This window comes from Cydia fagiglandana, chromosome Z (genome assembly GCF_963556715.1).
Source record: "Cydia fagiglandana chromosome Z, ilCydFagi1.1, whole genome shotgun sequence".
Taxonomy (NCBI): Eukaryota; Metazoa; Arthropoda; class Insecta; order Lepidoptera; family Tortricidae; genus Cydia; species Cydia fagiglandana.
In genome coordinates this window covers 21,017,784-21,037,668 of record NC_085959.1, presented here as the reverse complement: position 1 = coordinate 21,037,668, position 19,885 = coordinate 21,017,784, and the positions used below count along the sequence as shown (strand labels likewise).

Genomic DNA, 19,885 nt, shown 5'->3' with positions numbered 1-19,885 from the left:
AACTATTTAAGACTACGTCTTAGCCATATACTGGCAAAGTAATGAAGGAAGTATTACACTCGTGGAATGTTGATTTTAGTTTAATATTTAAGTACTGATATAACATCAGAGAAATTACAGATAAAAAACCAAAAACACGTGATTAAGGGTCTGTTCAATACACCTGAGCGTTATTTTGGATCTCTGAATTACATTGAAATTGTGACATACTGCCTAATAACGGCATTATTAGGGTTCCGTACGTAAGGAAAAATGGGAAAGTTTATACGATCACTCGTGCTTTTGTCTGCCCATCTGTCATAGCCTATTTGCTCCTAAACTACTGGACCAATAAAGTTGAAATTTGGTAGGAACACATTTTAGTTTGTGACCCTAAAACGATCAAGTAACTTAAATAAATGAATTTTAAACTTAATGACCACTTAATAGTGGTCATTATCTTTATAATTCATTAAATGGTAAATGAAAAAACAAAATATTTGCAAACCATATTGTGGTATATATAAATAATATAATATTAAATGAAAGGGCTCATTGTGATAATCTCAAATATATTTTTTTATACGTGTAAGATAAATAGTTTACAAAATATTTAAGAAAAGAGGACCATTTCCTCCCTAATCTACAAAACTACAGCACTGAGACTAAAATTTAAATAAAAACACAAAATAAGGTCAATGCGGCTAAATCCGTCATACGGAAAATTCCGTCAACAATCGTTTTTTTTTCTATAATAGTATACAATTGACAATTTCCTCGACAAAGCAACGAATGCTTTTAGTTCTTCATCATCATCATTTTTGTAGATTACGAGAAAACAAGAAGTTTGCAGTAAAACATGAGTCGGGCTTAAGAAAAAAAGACTTAGTTAAACAAGGAGAACACTCTGTATAATGAAAGTGTCCGCCAAAAAACCTTAAATATAGGTGGCGCCACAATACCTAGAATATTTACTTCCCACTTCGTTCTTTGCCATCAGTAACGGCTAAGTTTTTTATTGGCTAAATAGTTCATGTCCTAGGTATAGCTACTCTAGCGCCACTCTGGAGAGATTTGGAACTGTTATTTATGGCTGACAGCTGGACAATTTTCACCTGTTCTCTCATAAGAGAGTTTACTCCTTACCTTAACCCCCCTAATAAATATAAACTACCAGCCAGTGTAACCACACTTTTGGTTTCAGAATGCCACATTGATGAACTGACATGTGACAACACACGCTGCGTGTCGGTGACAAAACGTTGCGATGGCCATAACGATTGCGATGACGGATTGGATGAGCAGAATTGTCCATCGATAGGTAAGTCCCTTTTCTTTATAAATAGAAATAAATACAAAAAAACATTACCTCAACATAGTTAATCTTCAAAGGGACTTCAAATAGTAGGTACTTATAGTAGAGGCTCTAGTCTTTTTTTACGTATATATTTAACGAACTTACTCACCAAATTCAATGAAAATGGGTTGAAAAATGGAAACCGAAGAGGAAGACATCCAGATAGACATACGAAAGCGAGTAAGTGTAACTTTTCATCGCTTTTAGCTGAAGGGCCTTAATAAATTGTATCTCAAGTGATCGATATAAACGAAGTCAAACTGCCTCTAAGCAATGCTATGCTGCGTCAAGAATTTAGTGTGTATTCTCCGGTACTTAACCGCTATTCAAACTCAAGTGTGCGATATATTTATATCTTCGCGGTGGAACAGCAAAATCATTCATAGGCAAGCAGAAGCTTAAACACGAAATATGTACTACGAGTACGTCAGCATTAAAAGTAGCGGATCAGACTGCGGGTCAAAAGTATCTACATTCTCTGATAACTTTCAAAAAGGGATGTCTTTAAATGTAGAAATATTAGACTGTCATAGATATTTTTGGAAGCAAATGTTATAGCGAGCGAAAGATATTTCCCTATTTGGAAAAGTATTTAAGGTGGCAGATACTTTGAGGACATCGCTTTATCCATTACTATTGATGCTGACTGTTACCGTTAGTAAACTACATAACACACATTTAGCATTGCAGTCCCTTAACCTGTCTCTCTGGCTCAAATCCGGGACAAAAAGGATAGGGCCATATGTACATTATTAAAGCAACTTTCATTTAACTCAATGCTCGTGGGACAGGACAGGTTAAGGACTATAACGTTCGTTGATAATGTGTTAAATTATATTAAATCGGGCAAACCGGTAGATATCGAGTTCCATGGACACCTAGGCAGGTGTTCATCAATCATTATCCGTCAGTATAAAAAGTCTACCTAAATGGTATCACCACTTAAATCTCGAGTGGAGTTCAATAACATTCAAGTGCATTATGAAATAGCAGTTTATACCGGTAGCACATTTTGATAGTTGTTTGAGCAATAACAATAAGTTTAAAAAAAATTATGAGTAGGTACATAAGTATCTTTTGTGCCTGATAGACTAATTTGGTAAATGAGGGCAGCATATAATAACTTGGGAAGTATTTGGGAAAGGACTGTGTCCTGCAGTGGATGTGTTCGCAGCTGGAACACTTAGCCCTACTACTATCTATATCGCATATCGCAACGTAAATAAGTTTACGGTACCTACATTTGGTATGTCTATGTCGATAATTTAAAGGGCCATTACGTACATACTGTAAAACGTACAATACACGTAACTCGAGTTGCTTTAAAGTACTCCCTTCGGTCGTGAATCAATTTATCGCCACTCGTTGCGAATTCCCTATTTTTCGTACTTGTATCGTAATGTACTACTAATTATAAGTAGGTAGACGAATCCACGGTTAATATTTACAGAAAATAATAAAGGTCTATTAAGAAACGAAGCAACGCTACTTACTACTGCGTTACGAGTGTAGTATGACATAAAGCTGTGTTGGAATGTGAAGTGCGGTCTGTGGGCGGACGCATGATTCTCAAGTGTTTTAATCATATCAATTCTGAGCTCATATTTAACTGTTTATGCGTACTTGACGCCATTATACTAGCATCATGTTTGGTAACCATGCTTCATGATTCATCTTTATGCTATGGTTAGGCATTAAATATTTGTTTATACTTAATTTTGGTCCACGCTTAAAGTGAGTATGAATTACTGTGGGAGATAGTAACTCGAGTGTCTTGCACGCGCGAGTGAGTTGACCGCATCCGCTTGAAGGTACATTTTTGAACGCACCGCTTACTTGTTGCTGTTTTATTCGTTCACGCAGTACGGATAGTTGACCCGTATAACTAGCACTTCAGTTCGCAAGTAGTGCAAGCTCTTAATGAGTTATAAATAACAGGTACACTAGTGAACAGTTCGCTTTCGGCGTGGCGAGTAATAGTAATTAATTTGAATTTGCCTCTTCTTGCTTAAGATGTGACTTACTTTCGTCATTGCCAAAGATATCAGTTATTCTAAAAAAAAGTTTCCCTTCATAGGAAAAGGGAATAAATCCCCAACAGCCGGCAGCTCGCCCCAAGCCGCCCTGTGTTGAGCGTTAAGTGATTCCACTGGTAAAACCAGCGGGTGATGGGGTAATTGATACCGATATTAGGTACCTAGTCCGCACTACGATCACTGTCTCTTTTATTTCTGCTGTTAGTACTTTCTGATGTCGTATATAAATTATAAGTACACAGCAAAAATATATAAATAATACATGACCACTAACAGCGCGTTGTAAAGACATTATCTCTTGCCCACGATGTGTTTATTATGATGACTTAAACATTCTTCGTATTACGGTTAGGATGTAGGACTGTAGGTTGGAATTCTTCTGTAGGTACTCATATGAAGGTACCTACTTTAGTTTTGTTCACATCTAAAACCCATTGCATACAATTTTTTATATATGTAATTAATAGGTATATGAACATCACTTGGCATTATGAGCTTTTACTTTCTTTCTTTCTTTGTCTATTAAATAGGTACCAATTAGATCAGATCAGATTAAGCTAAATTCCAGATTAAGGACTCGATTCGGATTTTGAAATAGACATCTATTAGATTATCTTTTAGACATCACCTAGATACGTTAACGATATGTTTAAGATCTAACCTGTCAAAATTGACATTTGCGCGATTCTGGAGATACTCTTGAACGATTTCCACAGGATATGACTTAGAGATCCAATTCACATTTAATAGATATCTTACTCTATCTAACGTAAAAGTGACATTGGTTGCCCGAATTGCGCTGCAAAAGAGAACTAGTTGATATCTAAACTATAACGTATCTAGAATGGATCTAGTACGTGTCGTCTCTTGAGGATATCTTGAAGTTCGAATACGGCAGTAAGATTATTAAACGCTTCGGCTATCATTGTTTTTTTGCGAGTGACATTTCGCCCTTTGTCTTAAAGCTTTATGTTATAAGTAGTTATCTAAAATACTTAGCACCATAGGTAGGTACATTGTCAATGTCGTTAGTATAGAAAATACATAAATACTGTTGTCAATTATTTATGATTCCTTCTATAATAAGGTGGATCTTTTTTTATCTGTACCTAGAGGGAAAAAAATCTACGTTTAAAAAATACGAGTGGGCAACAATTGACAAGCGTAAGCGTAAAATTATCGTTTACGTTAAATGATGATATCTACTTTAAACTATGCGTAGCGTAGGTAATGCATCACATCATGATTACGAGTATGACGGTGTGTTCCTGTTAAGTAATAGCCACGATGTTATGGTTATCAAAGATTACTTCTCGTTAAGTCTCGCTCGGAGCAACTGATTACAATGAATTGGTCTGTTGGCTACGCAAGTCACATTCCTGCGAGTTAATTTTAATTGTCGGGAACTTACAGTGATTCGAAACAGACATATTGAGGGCTTGATGCAAATGAATAGCCAAATAATTCGTCGGGATCCATTTAATATGCATGTTAAATTTCAAAGACGCGTGAATCGATTTCTCAAAATATTTTTCGTTGATACCATTGTCATTAAATCAGAAATGCTGACTTAGTCTTGATTCAGGATCTGATGACTGGCCCTGGAAAAATCAAAGGAACTCTTCAAATATAACTGACTCATTTGCAGTTTGTTTATAGTATTTTACTCCCGCATATGCTCTCGGGATGCATCATTTAGTAAAGTTACAGCTTTAAGACCATAATGTCCATAATTGACATTTAGAATTATTTTATGAACAAGTTTGTAGTCGTACAAAGATTGGTATATTCTTGAAAATATAGATTTTACTGTAAGTATTCTGTAAAAAGTAACAAACAGCGTACGTATACGTAATTTAATATGTAAGCTAAGCTAGATCTGCATAGCCTTGACCGTTTTATGCTAAAGCGCTTCTGTAATTACTGCAAAGAGTTTTATAGTTGGCCACTCCTGACGTCGTAGCTTGCCTGTACTTTGCCTTATTGCGGCACCTACTCTCGTATTTTTGTAAAAAAAATTGAGCATAGCGTTAAATAGTTTCCATGGAAAGTACCTATTTATTGAGAGTCGCTAGTACAGAGCCGTTGATTTCACCTTTTCATACAATCGAAGTTACGCTTTCATTTTATAAAGACATGCCGTATTGCGGCATGCCAAATTTCATATTATATTACACGTACATTCTTATCCGGAAAATACTTAATAATAATATAAAACACAAATCAGTTTTAAAAATATATACTACCTATGGAACGCAAATGACGTATTACTGCGGTTATCGAGAACTAATTATTGAAAAAATCCATCTTGATATTTAATCAAGAAGATGCCGCAATTTATAACCAATTACCAGGAAATATAGTAAACTAAGCCTTTCATTAGCAGAAATTAAATCAGCATATTCTGAATAATATAGAAATAAAATGACTAATAACTCACTAGAGTAGTTCATACATTATTAATAGATAATAATATATCATACATTAATACATAATAATATATAATTATACAGTTAAAATTCATTTAATAAAAGTATTTACAATAGGTACGAGTACAACGAGGGGGTAAGCGAGATTTGGCTAACGTGGTCCACGGCAAATATTGTACCTTTTAGGATTTCGTACCAAAAAGGTAATTTCTTACAAAACAACCCTTAAAGTGCGACTCTGTCCATCCGACTGATTTCATGTATTAATTCAAAAACGACATATGATCGATCGTATTCTAATCGCGGTTTAATAATTTAAACCTGCAATGCTGTCAGATATTGATATTGATATTTATTGAAATCAAATTTTTACACAGCATTACAGCTAACACCAATGGACTGTAAAATTAAGTACCTAAGTAATAATAAAGCGATTAATAAGCTACCTATTGCATGTTTGATTCGCAAAAACGTAAAAAATCTTTAACAATTGGAGAGTACTGGTGTGCAGTCGTGTGAATGTAAGATGTACCTATGCATAAAAAATCTCATATTATGCCTCCCCTAAGAAATCCTTTAGACTAAAAGGGAAATTAAGAATAGTGTATGAACGGGGTCAAGTGGCAGGCAAGTGCCTCGCATCGAAGCCTGCGTGTCGCTGCACAAGTGCTGACAAGTCAAAAATCCTATTCTCTATTACTTTTCCGTATTTTTAAAATATTAGCGTTGCTGTTGGCCCAACGTCGTTCGTTCAACTAAATAAAGCCCACCCGGGATGTATTTATTACATATCTTACTTTATTGATAGTTACAAATATTATATTTACAGCAACGGATGTTTATTTATATTAATTTGGATTTTTATCATTCCACGTCAAGATAACGTTCCTACCATTTTACGAGAGTATATTGCATAGGTACCTATCCCTTTAATTGTTAATCTAAAATAAACGTTCCATTCGTTAGTGTTAAATACTTTTTATCCGTACCCAGGTATATTAAAACACGCAAATAAATCGCTAATGAACCTCCAATGCGAGGTTTTGTATACTGTTTTGTATACAGTGTTTTATTAATAAAAATTATATATTTTTCTGGTCCTAATATTAATATTTTACATAAGAAAGTGGTCCAAATACTTGAAACTATAAGGGTGATATTACTGATATTAGAATTGCTACTTCATGACAATCATGACCGTTGTTCGTTAAACAGCGGTACAGTAAGCCAAAATAATTTCTATGCCATTATGCCATCACTCGACTCAAATGACAAATTACATAAAGTTTTATAAAAGATATGAATCTAATTTTCATAATAAGACAATTGAATAGCTTGATGCATCGTTTAGACCAAGTTTTTTTAGTGAGGTAGTATGTTTGTAACAGCGTATCGATTAATAATGATTTTGTGTGTGTGTATATGTGTGCGAGTCCGACACATACGTGTCTGTGTGTGTATTTTGAAGATAATGAATTGGCTTGTATTAGTAGGTGCATTTCGAATATATACCGGGTGTGGCCAGTAAGATGAGCAAATAATGAAAACATAGATTGGACTTCTCAAACGGTGACACTTTTGTTCAACAACTTTAAACAATTACGAAGTATTTAGACTCCCTATTTTTCATACAAAATAAATATTTCTTTCAATGGACGCCATCGCCACGCCATATAATTTTGATTGACGTTGCTTGTCACGCCTTAAGCATAACAAAATTCGCAATACATTGCGTCTTGGAATAAACTTTAAAGTGTATTGAAAATCAAACCACAAGTTATTTTTAAAAGTCGCTGAACATATGTTGGTCAGTATGAGGAGTACAGCCTACAGTCAAATTTTTGCTCATATTACAGGCCACACCCGGTATATCGTCAAGACATATGGGCCCGTTTACCTCCCCGTATTAGATACTCGTATCAACCAACGACAAAGTGTGTACAATATAATGTCTCTTTTTTGTATATATTTATTTTGTGACATAATACCAAAAACAATATAATTACAAGCAGAGACAAAGTACCTACAATTTAAGTCTAAATTTATCTATGAATTCCCCCTTGCGGGGTTTAGGCAAAATCTATCGATAAATTGCAAGAAAAATGTTATTTAAGTATCGCTTTCGACTATCGAATACCTTCCAGCACTGTTTCATCGGTTTGCGTGTTGTCATCAATCGATAGTTTGTATTCATTATAATGGCATGTCGTTACTGTGCTTAAAAATTATTCCTTGCTACGCTATAGCGCGATGCGCCAGTGCTTATCTGCACGTACATCTCGGCGTGGTGACATCGCGGTCACTTACTAGTCTACGATTTTATTCTATTTAAAAAGTATTAAGCTGTTAGTCATATAAAAGAGGATTAGTATTGGTTTTGTATCTTGCATTTACCGGGTGTGGCCTGTAACATGAGCAAATAATTAAAACATAGATTGCACTCCTCAAACGGTGACACTTTTGTTCAACAACTTTTAAAAATTATGAAGTATTTAGACTCCCTATTTTTCATACATAATAAATATAATCTTCAATGGACGCCATCGCCACGCCATATCATTGTGATTGACATTGCTTGTAAAGCCTTAAACATAACAAAATTCGCAATACATTGCGTCTTTGAATAACCTTTAAAGTTTATTAAAAATCAAAGTACAAGTAATTTTCAAAAGTCGCTGAACAAATGTTGATCAGTATGAGAAGTTACAGCCTACAGTAAAATTTTTTGCTCATATTACAGGCCACACCCGGTATATGAAGGAATGCGCTATTTACGTTTCCAGTAATAAAAAAAAGTATTTTTACAGTTTCCTGTAAAACAAAATTATCCTGTTAATCAAATGAATGTAGGTACCTACTTATTTTATTTTTTGATATACCTACCTGGTTAATTATTTTTAATCAATATAATATGTAAAGAATATTCAGAGGCACATAGTACAAACAGCTACACTCCTAACTGTACATCAGTGGACCTTATTACAATAGGCATTTTAAGGTCCACCGATTAAGGTCAAGTTAACAGTGTGGGCGATGGTACGTATTTTGGAATAATCCATTCATTTGTTTTCAATTTACAGCAGTTCAAATTAAACTTAGAACATTTTTTGATGTTTTTTTTTAATAATTTGTTAGACCAAGTAGTGAAAATGTATGCTATATCTATTTGTTGTCCACTCAGAAAGCCCTTTCACAGCTTCACATGGCAAATTTTAAAGAAAAACAAAATCTTTGTACCGCCGACTTAATGACTTATGATTTATGATGTTTCCGTTCCCTTCCTAACCCCACCAATTTGGCGCTTGTCATCTACCATGGAACATCATACTGAATGCATTGATACCATATTATTCATATACCCATATCCGAGACGACTTGGATGGAAAGTAACCGGTAACCTTAATTAATCGTACCGCCTTACTAATTGACAAGTTAATTCATTTATTTCTTTTGGAATGAGAAACTGCTCTTCAATGCTTTATTGTTACCAATTCGTAGTTTAATAATGGTAATCCGTTATTGAACTATCGTACTATAGGTATATAAACAATATCTGGGAGACAGAGCTATGTTTGGAAAACATGAAAACTCTAAACTGCGCTTTTTCCCAGAGATAAGACCTAGCTAGATTAATTGATTTATCGTTCGATCGAATCTGTGGGAAAACACGCATTTTAGATTTTTTATAAGTTTTCCGAGCAAAGCTCGGTCTCCCAGATATTATATATAAATGAACAAGAATTGGTCGTTTAAAGGAATTAAATAACAACCATTACCATCACGTGTCACGTAGTAACGAGGGAAAAAAATAGTCTGTTTGTAGATAATAATGAAGAATGACAGAAGTACCTACTTATAGGTGATTAAACAATACTTTGTCACTGATATAAAATCGTTTTGCTATTTATGAGTTATATGTATAAATAAAAAGGTTATCTCTGGTTACTTCAACTTCAGCCATTCATAGCTACACAACACACAATGTACTTACTTAATGACGACATGCGTTATCATTTAAAGACGGTAGTAATAATCCGGCCAAATGCGTGTCGGACCACACATAATGGAGGGTTCATACTATTCAAAAGTACAAACAAAAATGCTTATCTTCGCAGTGCTTAAGTCGTTATAATATTTAAGAAGATTTAAGATATTTGAGAAAAAAATCTGTGAATGGATAAAGCGATAAAATTTAAAAATATATTTTAATTAATCGTGTAATGTAAATATTTTTAAGCTTTATTTTCTGAAATTGTTTCAACTCGTTTTGTCAAGGCAATTCAGGGTCGCGAGCGCTGCGTGAACCCGCAGCAGCAGTAATGTTGCAGCAGTAGCAGCTGCAGTTGCCATCCGAATGTCACCTTACGAGTAAATGTGCTTGAGAATGTTACAACGCATATTTACTTGATGTATGCAGATGCAATACTATCGCATAAGCCCTATTTACACTACAAATTATAAGATAACTCGCATACGAGTTTCATTACATTGCTGTTACCAACAGTCCGCAATATAACTAAAATCGCATGAGAGTTCGCACGCCGTCTAAATCAGCCCTTAGTCATTTTTGAAAACTTTAAATTAATAGCAAATAAAATTGTAATGAATGCAACATTAGTTACATTACATAAATGTCAGTTAAGTATTAACATTTCAGCCTGTCTGTTCCCTTAACAGCTATAATGCAGTAAGTGATTGTTTCTGCGGTTTTCGTGAGCAAGCGGCCCCGTTGACGTAAAATAAGTTTCTCCATGAAATTGAATACAGGGCACATCGCGTGCCGGTATTCATTTCCCGACTTAGCCACAACCAATGTCTCTCTTAGCAATAATGGGGTATCTAATAAATTAGCCGTATTGGTTGGTTAAGTGCCGATAAGTGTACCGGTCAATGTTTAGGCGATCCTAGATAACCCGTGTTTGGAGGACGAACATTGTGTAAATTTGATAATGTATCACGATTGCAACGCATGGGTCAACGCGGTTAGATTATATAACTCTTATAAATGTTTTCATCTTAATTTTATGCTTTAAACTTTAATGGGTACCTAGTTGCTTTGAGCGCTAAGCGAATATGGTCAATTGGTCAGTCTAGAGGTTAACGCACTCAAATGAACTCGAACGCCTAAATCAGACTCGCTTAGTATTATTTCTGACAAATATACTATAACGTCCACTTATCAGTGCCGCGACGTCATCTCGAAACGATACAAACTATAGTTGTCTTAACAACTCCTCGGTATGAGGATCCATAGTAATGTGGATACACTTGCGGGCATATTGGGTCTTCGTCGCGCTGAGATAAAGCACTGATTGCGAGTCCCTTAGTCTTAGTGCTTTCATCGTTGCAGCTTAAATGATCTGTGGGTTCGCTTGATTTTGTGTTGTAAGTACATTGTGTTTTTAAACGCATCGGTTTTTTTTGTAACCTCCTTGGATACAGCAGTTAAAATACGAGCAAGAATTGTCTGCGTAATTATCCTGCGTAGGTATTAATTCTGCGTGTGTAATTCCATCCTCGTATTTGAGGCCTACATAAAGAATAAAGTAATATCTCCGTATTGGCTATATTGACCAACTTTTGGAAGTTATTTTTTCTCACTGTCCCTCGGTGGAAGTGAAGGAGCTGGTAAACGAGCGCATTGGCGGCATGGCGGGAGCGCCTCGGAGACGTCGCGCTCTCTCGGACGCAGCGCGACGTCGCTTCCGCCGCCGTGACATTCAGATGCCGACGTTATCAGCAACTTGTCGCTCGCACACCTGATTTATGCCGCTGACAGTACATTCGTGAACTTTGCACTGCCTATGCCATGTTACGCTTGGCGATTAGCGAATTCTTGTGGCTCACTTAATTTGCGTACAACAAAGAACGATGAGCAATGATCAGCTTTAGATGTTTAAGGCTTCTTTGCGTAGATAAGTAGGATATGAAACTATCTTAGAGTTCCAACGATCACTTTTATTATTTGCGATCTAAAGAAATAAGTTTATATATTGATACATAATACCTAAATGAATACGTAAGTACTTGTCAATAAAAGAAAATCGACACATGCAATACGATTATTAAAAGTTAACGTATTTAAAGCCGTTATTTTATCATGATCATAAGTTTAGTAAGAAACTCCTGAGGCCTTGGTTTGAAATTTAACTGATTTAAACCAAAAGTGCGGATTGTACCTACACAAAAAATTATAATGTTGATTTAAACATAATATATGATTCAACTCAATGTGTGTAAATTTAATTACACTACGATCTACAGCTGTGACCGCAGCAGTTGACTTCTATGAAGTAAGACAATTTATTAATTTGCATCCAATGTTGGCATTTTACTGTGATTAGGGCACTTGAGTCATAGATGAAATCATCGACATTATGGAGGTGTTGACTCAATTACGTCATGATAATGGCAGAAATAGACAGTAGCCATGAATATAGTCCCACCAATAAAAGTCTGCAGCGGATTTGATAGGCCACGCAGTGTAAGTGTTATGTATACGTCATAATTTCATACAAGTTTGACGTTTAAAATGACACTTGCACTGCGTGGGCTATCAAAATCGCTGCAGACTATGGTCTGACTATAGGTATAATTGGCTAAATACTCGTGGTTTACTTTTTTACTCTCCAGTAAATACCACACTTTAACTAATAAACTACCCTCAGAAAACATTTATTGGTGGTGGTTATTTATTAAGTTTTTCGATACTGTGCAATAAATTGCAACATGGTAAACAAGGCGCGTTTTGCGAAGTTTGCGTCAGTATTTTTAACGTCGCCGCGGTTTCATTTCGTTGCGTGTGCCGTCCTCGTTTAATACAATTTTATGACATAGTTCCGACTCAGTATTTCACTTTTTGTTTAAACTATGTCTGTCAGGGCACGTGCCAGTAATCATGTCTCTTTTCAGTTTATGCAAAAAGCCCATTATCTATTATTTAGTATCCTTGAATAAAATATACTAAGTTCCCACACATAAGCTCTTTAATCAGGATTCTATGACCCTACAACTTAAATCATGTTTTTGAAATAATCCCACGATTGTTTAATAGTACCTACCTAGAAGTAGCGAACAATGTTTTATTTAACACTATAACTCTACGTTATATCTTCGTAAAATTTTAATACAAATCAGTCTCACTGGCTACATTGTCACGAATCCAAAATTCACGCGAAAATAGAGAACTGTATTGGGATATAATCAGATTTTTTCTCATCAAAAAGCTCGTGCGCGTGTCCTCCGGCCAATAGTTGGAGTCATAAAACCACTTTTGATTCAATTATGCAGCACCCACATAAGATGCGTAGCAGTTATTTTAAAAGCATTGTAGAGTTAATAAATTAACTAGATCTGCTCCTTCGTTTTTAGGGTTCCGTACCACAAAAAACGGAACCCTTATAGGATCACTCGTGCATCTGTCTGTCTGCCCGTCTGTCACAGGTAGTTTTCTCGGAAACTACTGGACCGATCTGAAATTTGGTACACATTTGTAAATTAGTGACCCAAAGATGGACATGTTTTTTTTATAATTTTAATATAGGTTCGAAGTTATTTAAGAAAATAGCCAGAATATGACCCCCCCCCCCCTTTATCTCCGGAACTACTGGGTCTAAAATTTTGAAAAAAATACACAAAATAGTTCTTTATATATAGATGACAGAAAAACCTATTAGAAATGTGCAGTCAAGCGTGAGTCGGACTTATGTACGCAACCCTAGAAACGCTAGTCCGACTCGCACTTGGCCGTTTTTTTTTACACTGCGACGATGTCAACTAACAGTGTAAAATCTTTTCCCAATCCTATATCTATTCGGTTTGTTTGAACTAAAAGTTTCAGGAGGCATGAATACCTCGGATAACATTGTATAAGAATGACGTCAAGGTGCCAACGCAACCGTATGGTGTTTCCTTATCAACACCAATCTACTTATAATCCACCTTTTTTAGTGTTGGGCGATTAATCCATAAAGGACTAGTTTTTGATAGTACTTTCTCAGGACGTTTATAAAATAAAATTTTATATTTCGAACGGGACATTAGTACGTAATTTGGATTTCAATTTAATCTACTTACACATAACTCTTCGAGCGTGGTTGAAAACTACCGAATACCAAACCGCCTCACCACACAAATAACAACCATAAGTGCCATCATAAGTGATATTCAAAAAATCTTTCAATCGCTTGCCGTATTCTCATTCCACAATCCATTCCAACCCAATACATTCCACGTTCAAACTGACTTCCCACTGTCACTTACATTATTCTGCGTGGTGGGCTGGTGGGTCAGCAAACATCAAAGGCCCGGACACACATTAACTGTCTCGTTGTAAATACCATATTGGTGTGACCAACACCCGATTAATGGCGTAGGTACTCTAGCGGGCTTCTTAAAAGTTTAGTTACTGCGCTTCCAGAAAGTGGCGTAAAGCAAAAGCGGTCACCGCGTTTGTTTAACGCGTCCTGAATAAAGCGACACACAAAATGCACCACGGCGTCGTAAACCAGACTAAGATTAAACTGCCGGGTGAATCGTTACTGGGCCAAATCAGACAGGTGGCTATTATAATTTTAATGTGCATAAATTTTTATTCATAAATATGTTTGTCGATTTTGTTATTAGGTACTAATTATTTATCTTTTTATTTTGTTTATAGAAGTATGATTGTGTTCTTAGTAATTTAAAAAAAATCACAAATAGTATCCGCACGTATAGTTAAGCTCTAGGTCAAAAAAGAAAAATATTACACTGAATGTACGGAAAGTTGAATATCTATTACACGGTGGGCCCGACGGCCGTGCCAACATCTCATGTTTCGTTAATACTAGAAAGTCGTGCATAACTTTTTTTAGATATCGAGAACACTCTATCCAGAGTCACAGTGTGGGATCGGGATAATTTACATAGTCCGATTTAATCCCACTAAAACTGCTGCTAAAAACAATCGACAATGTTTTCAATTGACACAAAGTGAGGTACTAGGCTATCTTAAAAGCTCGGTGTGCTCATTAGAGCGCAGCGATAGTTTACCTCGAGTTAACGACTGTTATCACTACGTCAAGTCAATCCCTATAGAGATCATCAAAGAGTAAAGTAAGGAGATCATATTGGCATCTGCTGGTAGAGCTCTTTGCCTCGGTCTAAAAGCGCACAATACTCACATGACATAGAACCACTTGTATTTATAATGGGTTGTGCTCAGAGGAATCGCTTTCTGTCACTGCTACGCTCGCCGCTGGCAGTGCGTGCATCCTCATATCCTGCAACCTAAACGGTAGTCTTCTGGGCGAATTAGAGAAAAAAAACAACGTATTTCATTTAAACAGATTCAAATGGCTGTTAGAAACTTTTTGAAATACGTATGTAGGGTGTGGCCTGTAATACGAGCAAAAAATTTAACTGTAGGCTGTACTCCTTATACTGACCAACATTTGTTCAGCAACTTTTAAAAATAACTTGTGGTTTGATTTTTAATACACTTTAAAGTTTATTCTAAGACGCAATGTATTGCGAATTTTGTTATCTTTAGGGCGTGACAAGCAACGTCAATCACAATGATATGGCGTGGCGATGGCGTCCATTGAAGATAATATTTATTTTGTATGAAAAATAGGAAATCTAAATACTTCATAATTTTTTAAAGTTGTTGAACAAAAGTGTCACCGTTTGAGGAATACAATCTACGTTTTAATTAATTGCTCATGTTACAGGCCACACCCGGTATAATACTATTTTCTCAAACATGCAATGAAATATTGATGTTATGTTCCTTATAATAGGCTGCGAAGTATGACGTTTCAGGTGCGGCTAGGACAAAAGGTCGTAATGGAATTTCATACACATCTTGCAGGCCTAGGCCGGCAAAGTCCTCTTTTTTAATTTTCATTTCACAGATATTTGTGACACAGCGTCGTGGCATTCATCCATTAAAAAAAACTAGAGGCAGTATTTGCTTTATGGTTCGTAATGACACTCTGCGACTACGCCTATAAAAAAAAAACAAAAACAATGTTTGCTATAATTTGCAGTTTTATTTGTATAAAATCAACATGAACTTAATAAATAATACATTATATAATTTTATAATTTTAAATTATAAATTTATACTTGGTCAAGCAAATCTTGTCAGTAGAAAAAGGCGCGAAATTCAAATTTTCTATGAGAAAATAATCCTTAGCGCCTACATTTTTTAAATTTGCCGCCTTTTTCTACTGACAAGATTCGCTTGACCAAGTACAACTACTCAAATAAAAACATTTAAAATATTTCATCTAAACGTTAGCGGTAAAAAGGTCTACTCAAACACGCGTAGTTATATTTTTTAAATTGTTATGGAGGTAAAGTTGAAAAATATTCATTCTGTTTTATTGGATTTATGGTGCGTTGTTGATTTTTTGACTTTAATATGAGTTCCGACGAAATAATGAAATTAATATTAATTGTAATCGTAGGTGTTGGAATTGGCAGCGTAAGCAGAATTGATTTTAAATAACTTGCTGCCTCTGCCGCCAAGTCAAAGACGAAGTATGTATATGGTTGCTTATTATGGCAATTTTATTATTTGAGAAACTAAGAAAAATGGCTTACAGTTTATTAGAAACAGTTTTGTGGCATATTTTAAATGAATGTAACTACAAATTCGTCAACACTGTGGAAATTATACTTATTTACTCCATGCATAAAGCAACGATGTATGTGAAACATGATATCAACATGAAAGACTATGTAAACTTATGTGACGAAAACGACAGTCAGACGGATACAAGGCGAAAAAATCAAAGATACATGAAAATATACGGGTAGTAAAAATACACGACTCGTGTAAAACATACGCGTGATAATGATATAGGTACGTGTTGGTTATATTTTGGGTGTAGTTTACTTTTAGTTTTTTCTATAAGTAAAACTTGGGTTTCGTGGATTTTTTATTTTATTTATTTCATTGCATGTTTGAGAAAAGCACTATACATACCTCGGCGGGAAATGGGGTTGCCCGCGCTCAGACCTATCCGGCCTCGCTTCGCTCGGCCGTCTATATGTCTTCGGCCGGCAACCCCTTTCGTCCCGGCCTCTGTAGTAATGTACTATTACTGTAGATACATTGCTTACATTGATTGCTTTCTAAGTTGTCTATCAGGCCTATGTATATTGCAAGCAATTAACATATGAAAATGATTGCAACGCATTTATGTTCATACTCGTTCATAGGCATTCTGTTTGTTTTGAACTTTATTTTAGAAATAAACCTCTATTCATAACAGTAATTATTATCGCAAACGTTATTATATTACAGCGCCATTTCAAAGCGTATTCATGTTTAAGTGCGGGTGATAATGGTATAGTATTTTTGCTAGCGATTTTTTAAGTCAGTATTTAATAAATGCAGCTAAAGACAATTTTAGTAATTACCTATAGTCATTTACATTAATGATTTACTTGGAAACTTCAATTTAGGGCGTATCTCAGTGATTGACCCGACCGAATGGTCAGGACATCTGGGAGTGCATGTGGTGCGTCTCGATTCGTTTAGCAACCTTTACAACGATGCGTGTGTCTCTAAATACTTATCTCTGTATTTCATATACATCTTATAGCAAAGTGAAGTAATCCCATGTTTACTTTATATTATGATTTACGACATTAAGTTAGAGATACCTAAGTATTATTATTTGACACTCTGTACACTACGACCCTGATGATTATAAATTCGATGGCAAACTGAGTTGATTGGCCATTGTTACTGTATTCGTAAACCGAAACAGTCCATATCTACTTGTTGATGCTTATTGGATAGGGCGAAACTTCATTTATGCGCAATTGTTTTGGTGCAGTTTGTATACAAAAGTCATTTGTTTTTTTTTTGTTTTTGTTAATTCGCCCAAAATAGGCACAATGGATGTCGGCTTGTTGACAATGGCAAGGAAAAATTACTGATAAGTTTCGCAAAATAAAAATGAAAGTTATTTATACGTGAATTTTGAAATATTTAGTGACTTTACTTTTGTCTACAGGTACTTAGTTTTTAGGTAAACATCGAAAAATAATAATAAAGCATGCGAGGTACTTGGTGTTAAATGGAGGTTGTCCGTCTTATACACATACTAGACTCTGGTGTCAAGTGGAACAAAATGACCTACCTACTCGTAGATATAGATGGTCAAGCAGATCTTGTCAGTAGAAAAAGGCGGCAAATTTGAATAATGTCGGCGCGAAGGGATATCTGCTCATAGAAAATTTGAATGTCGCGCCTTTTTCTACTGACTGATTTGCTTGACCATCTATATAATGAGTGAGAAGCATAAAGTTGGATTGGCATAAAGTAGTTTGTCTAACTATCACGTAATGCTTGCTCTTAAAGTTTAAGTGACGGCGCTAAACAAAGAGCATATAGTAATCACTACGTGATTCTAAGTTTTCAACATAAAGACAATTTTATGAGACAAATTTTAAGAGCTTTTATGTCATATAATAAAATAAAATTGTACTGGTGCGGCAAAATTATTATCTTTAGCTGCAAGATTGTATGCTGTATTGTGCTATTCCGACCCCATTTGATGTGGTCCTCTAAGCAAGACACCACTAAACGTGTTATTCAATTCTAAGTGAATCAACGATTTTTATTTGCTCTTCATTCATTTGGGATAATTAATTAAATAAAAAGAAGTGTACGAGCCCCGATGCATATGTTTTCGTCAGGTGACCCCATTTTTTGAGGTTCTCGCGTTTGTTTAATATTTAATGCTTATACTAATGTAATTTCATTTTATATGGTAATAAACTGCAATAACTAAATCCAAATACAATAAATACCGTTTGTACTGAAAGAAAAAAAAATGATTTTTTTTTGACGAGTAGGATTACAACATATGTGAAAAGGGCTATTACCAGGGAAAGCAATAGGGCTCTGCCAAGGTACTGAAAATTTTGTTTCGAGCCCATGCATGCAGCAGTGCTGTAAGAGAGGACAATATGATTTGGACAACGTTTTTGAAAACTCCTTTTTTTCAGCAATAAAAGTCTCATGCAATTTTATTATACGATCAAAATAAACTACATTAAATATTGCTATTATGGTTCCCATTACTGGGTCATTATATGTTCATGTGTAAAAATTATTAAAATAAACAAAATTGTTGCGTGGAACTAGACGAAATCATTTGCATCGGGGCTCGTATTTACACTAGTGTATCTTTATCAATAAAAGCTTAACGGCTCGATTCGGAAAATGAAATAGATCTCTACTAGACGTCAACAAGTTACGATATGGATAATTTAAAGATATTTGTAAGATAGATATGTCAAATTTGACGTTTCCGCGATTCTGGAGGTCCTCTTGAACGATTTCGACAAGTTATGACTTAGATATCCAAATCACATCTAGTCGATATCTAATGTAAATCTAGTTGATCTCTATATCGTTTCTAGATCTTGTGATTATTTCGTTTCCCGAATACGCGTGTAAATAAGTAGTTTATGAATGTCAATATTTAGTACAAGGAGTGTGATGCGTCGGGCCGAGGACGAGCCGCTCGATGTCATTGGCCTAACAAATCAGTCGCCCAGCAACGGTACCAGGTATTATTCAGAAATTAAAATGCCCTTACGTTGTTGTTTTCATAATAGCGTAATATTTTGAATGACAATGATATGTAGGTACAAACAGCGACACTGCTAACTGTACATCGGTGGGCATTATTACGAAAGGTATAAGGTCTACCGATGTACAGTTAATAGTGTATGCGTACGAGTATCTAATATTTTATTTTATCTACTTACTTATCATAAACCCTAAAATGCGTTAAAAAACTGCAAATTACGACCAGCATAAAGAAAAACTGTTTTGTTAGAACACATATCTGCGAAAATGCTATTATTGCATAAATATAACATCAATATCTATTTTATAAAACGTTACATACGTGTCAATTACCTACTTGATATCGAACGATAGGGTAGCTCCTATGTAATTAATTATGACGTATTAATAACACTTGCGTACCTATGCTATCAAAATCATTGCGGACTTTGGTTGGTCTAACTCTATTAAAAGATAAAGAAAGATCTTTTATTGAACTCTTCGT

The 19,885-nt window shown here is 35.2% G+C and overlaps 1 protein-coding gene across 1 annotated transcript in view; it reads left to right on the top strand.

Moving 5' to 3' along the window:
• Nucleotides 1–19,885, top strand: part of LOC134679297 (basement membrane-specific heparan sulfate proteoglycan core protein) — a 181,665-nt gene that overhangs the window by 52,918 nt on the left and 108,862 nt on the right. The window contains exon 9 of the mRNA XM_063538194.1: nt 1,184–1,300. Coding sequence (XP_063394264.1) covers nt 1,184–1,300 — 117 coding nt within the window. The remainder of the gene's footprint in view (nt 1–1,183; nt 1,301–19,885) is intronic.